This window comes from Ranitomeya variabilis, chromosome 1 (assembly GCF_051348905.1).
Source record: "Ranitomeya variabilis isolate aRanVar5 chromosome 1, aRanVar5.hap1, whole genome shotgun sequence".
In the NCBI taxonomy this organism is placed as follows: Eukaryota; Metazoa; Chordata; class Amphibia; order Anura; family Dendrobatidae; genus Ranitomeya; species Ranitomeya variabilis.
In genome coordinates this window covers 507,191,765-507,195,016 of record NC_135232.1, presented here as the reverse complement: position 1 = coordinate 507,195,016, position 3,252 = coordinate 507,191,765, and the positions used below count along the sequence as shown (strand labels likewise).

At 42.9% G+C, this 3,252-nt stretch overlaps 1 protein-coding gene across 3 annotated transcripts in view; it reads left to right on the top strand.

Moving 5' to 3' along the window:
• CHERP (calcium homeostasis endoplasmic reticulum protein) overlaps window positions 1-2,998 on the top strand; it is a 121,054-nt gene extending 118,056 nt beyond the window's left edge. For 2 of the 3 annotated variants that reach the window (XM_077253024.1, XM_077253009.1), the window contains exons 17-18: window positions 1,315-1,500; window positions 1,804-2,998. In XM_077253024.1, the coding sequence (XP_077109139.1) occupies window positions 1,315-1,500; window positions 1,804-1,841 (224 nt within the window). In that variant the 3' untranslated portion in view covers window positions 1,842-2,998. Of the gene's footprint in view, window positions 1-1,314; window positions 1,509-1,803 lie in introns of those variants that run through there. The other variant, XM_077253018.1, reaches the window with a different exon arrangement.
• The last annotated feature ends 254 nt before the right edge of the window (window positions 2,999-3,252 follow it).

Here is a 3,252-nt window from a genome sequence, read left to right as displayed (position 1 = left end):
AATTCTGCGGCGGTCCTGATCCGATGCTGCAGGGCGATGATCACACTCCCTTCCCAGGCTGGTGCGGCAGGGTCCATCTCGGCACCGAGATCCCGTTGCTGAGATCTCAATCTGAGCATGCGCCGCACCCAGTGGCCATTTTCCCGGAGGCCACCACATCGCAGCAATGGATGTACGGGGGCCTCCGGGCTTTCACAAAATGCTGGCGGAGCCTCCTGCACCGCCAACCTGCCGCACCAGGTTGGGATGGGATTTCCCTTGAGGCCACAGCATTACAGCAATGGATGTGCGGGGTATCTGGGCTTTCAGAAAATGTCTGCGGAGCCCCCGCATCACTGGCACCGTAAAACCTGCCGCACCAGTTTGGGATGAGTCATATCGCCAGACCGCCGAACACCCCCTGTGACCACGCTCCACCAGCGCTGCAAGACTGACCCCCATTTGACACATTCATTTTTTTCTCCCCTATTTTCCTTCAGAAAATTTGGTCTTATAGTCCGAAAAATACGGTATCTATGCATTCTGTATGTATATTTCTATTCTAACCTGATTTTACTGTACGTGGCACATGAATTGTCGGCTTTTCAAAGACACTGATGCTTAAAAATCGGACAGCACTCGCATGGTCCAAGTGCTGTGCGATTGTTTTTTCTCTCTTGCACCCATAGATTTGCATGCGCGAGTCTTGGTGACAATCGCAGCATGCTGCGATTTTACACGCCCGGCGAATACACCTGAGAGAAAAAAATATGGTGATGTGAGCTGCCCCATAGATTAACACTGGTCTGCGTGCTATGCGATGTTTTCTTGCATAGCACTCTCCTGTATTCTATGGTAGTGTGACCTAACTTGTTTTCCCTGGACATTCACTTTATCGCCTAGCTATAGAATAGATGATAACTTATTAATTAGAGGGTGTCTGATTGCTCGGACCATCCCAACAGCACACTCTTATCCATGTTATAAGAAAGTGGCAGCTGGTATTCTCTCACCGCTCCATTCCTTAGGGGGCTGCTAAGCGTTGTGCTTGATGATTTTTTTTTTTTTTTTTTTTTTTTAAAGCAACACCGTAAAGAATGAATAATGGTCAGACATCCGGTTCAGTCAAACATGGTTAAAAGTTCCCCAATTTGCTTATTGTTGGTGGTCCCAGCAATTGGACCCTCATGACTCAGTGGGTTATTGCCTATCCTTTCGATGGCTGATTACTTGTTTTCAGCCCATACAAGGGTTTATTGTTGGTAGTTAGTATGTGAGAGCCACAAATAAACACATTAAAACTGGTTTATCTTTTTTTGTCTGTTCTGCATTAAGGATGGAGTGGAGCTGGGGGTCTAGGTGCCAATGAGCAGGGAATTCAAGACCCAATTAAAGGAGGCGATGTACGAGACAAATGGGACCAGTATAAAGGTGTTGGTGTTTCTCTTGATGACCCTTACGAAAATTATCGTAGAAACAAAAGCTATTCCTTCATTGCTCGCATGAAAGCCAGAGATGAAAGTAAGTAATGGAAAGCTGAAGGATTTTTTACTGCCATGCTCTGTTAAAAATATGTATTTGAAAGTTGGTGAAAGCAGCTAGTGAGTAGGAATACACAACACAAACATTACCGTTCTGGGGAAAAGCTTTTTACAATTATTGTTTGCAATCTTTCCTCCTTGTTGAATTATCTGTGGATGTTTTTCTTATACCTTTAATTTGCATAAGAGTAATTTCAAATAATTTGTATATGTGGTGCATGTTTTATGTGCGACACTTTTTTATACTGTGCTAATTATCTTTCTCCTCTTCCCTGTTTTACAGTAAAGCGTGAAGGCCAAGATCCTCCAGCACAGGAGTAATGTAGCAGACAGTGACAGACTTCTTAGATTCAGCGGGAACAGTTGTAGTAACCTGGACTCTTACAAAATTAGACTGCGAGCAAAACTATTATTTCCATCTGAAATAAAATCCAGTATGGTATTTGTGCAGCTCAGAGCTCAGATTATAGTCACCATTCCCTTTGCTTGGGTACATTATTCTAATATTTAAATCAGAGTTTCCTACTATAGTAAAAAAAAAAAAAAAAAATGCGAAAGTGGATTGGTGGCTAATGGCTGTGTTTCCACCATACAAATCCTGATTTCATGTACGAAATAGTAGGTTGAGCAAAGAGATTCGCAGGACGTTGGTCCAGTGGCCATGGCAGTAGTTTGTTGCGGTCGGACCAGAGCCCTACGAACCACCTTCCTACTTGCTGGCATCTCCAGCACCTCTTGTGATTGATAGACCCAGTGGGACAGGAGGCGGCTATGGTCGCTGGCAGGTAGGAAGGTCACAGGTTTCTGCTCTGTCACCATGGCCTACCAACGCAGCCATTTGACTAGGCTCCTGCAAATAGTTCTGCTCATCTTTAATAGGTTTGCATCATGCGATGTCTGTGGCTAGTTTCACAGAATGCAAACCAGCAGTGTCTTCACCTTGTGTAACTTCATAAATTAAATTTGTCACTCCAAGTCAAATGTAAGCAGCACAATCCACGACACTTACCTCTGGGGCTTTTCCAGATAAAGAAGTAATAGTTACATTTTACTGTTGTGTTGCCTTTTAGGATGTTAAGAGGGTCTTACATCTTCTATATGCATTAGACTCTCTGACAAACCCGCAAATAAAGATTAATTTTACCAACAGTGTACGAGGGCCCCAAACAATTGATTGTCGTGGAAGCTAAGAATCCGGCTTGTCTGTTTTCGGACTGCTGGTTTTTTTTTTGGTTTTTTTTCCCCTGACATAAGTCGCTGCCAGACATATTTGGCAGCGGCTTTCTCATAAAAAACACGTGAACCCTTGGCTGAACAAATAGTGGATGGGAGTGATGGCTGCTGGACGAATCATCGTTTGATTGCCAGTCATCTGATGGGGGGCTTGAAGGTGTTTCTTATTTTGACTTTGCAGTGTTTTTTTTGTATGTGAACATCGCTTTTACAATTTATTTTGTAAAATAAACTATTGAAGTGGATACTATTTTTGTTGGAGAAATTTTTCAAATGTGATTGTGGCCCCTACTGAAAGTCTGCTAAAAATTATAGGACAATACTTATCAATAGGTTTGTGTAACACCTCCTGGACAGAAAACCAGAATCTGCTGCATGTACTGTGTTTTTTTTCTTCGTGAGACTAAATTTGGTAAAATCAAATCTGCATGCTATAATGCATCCAATACAAAAGACTAAAGGCATCAAAAGTGAAACCTATGTATCCCAAAAGCCTGGA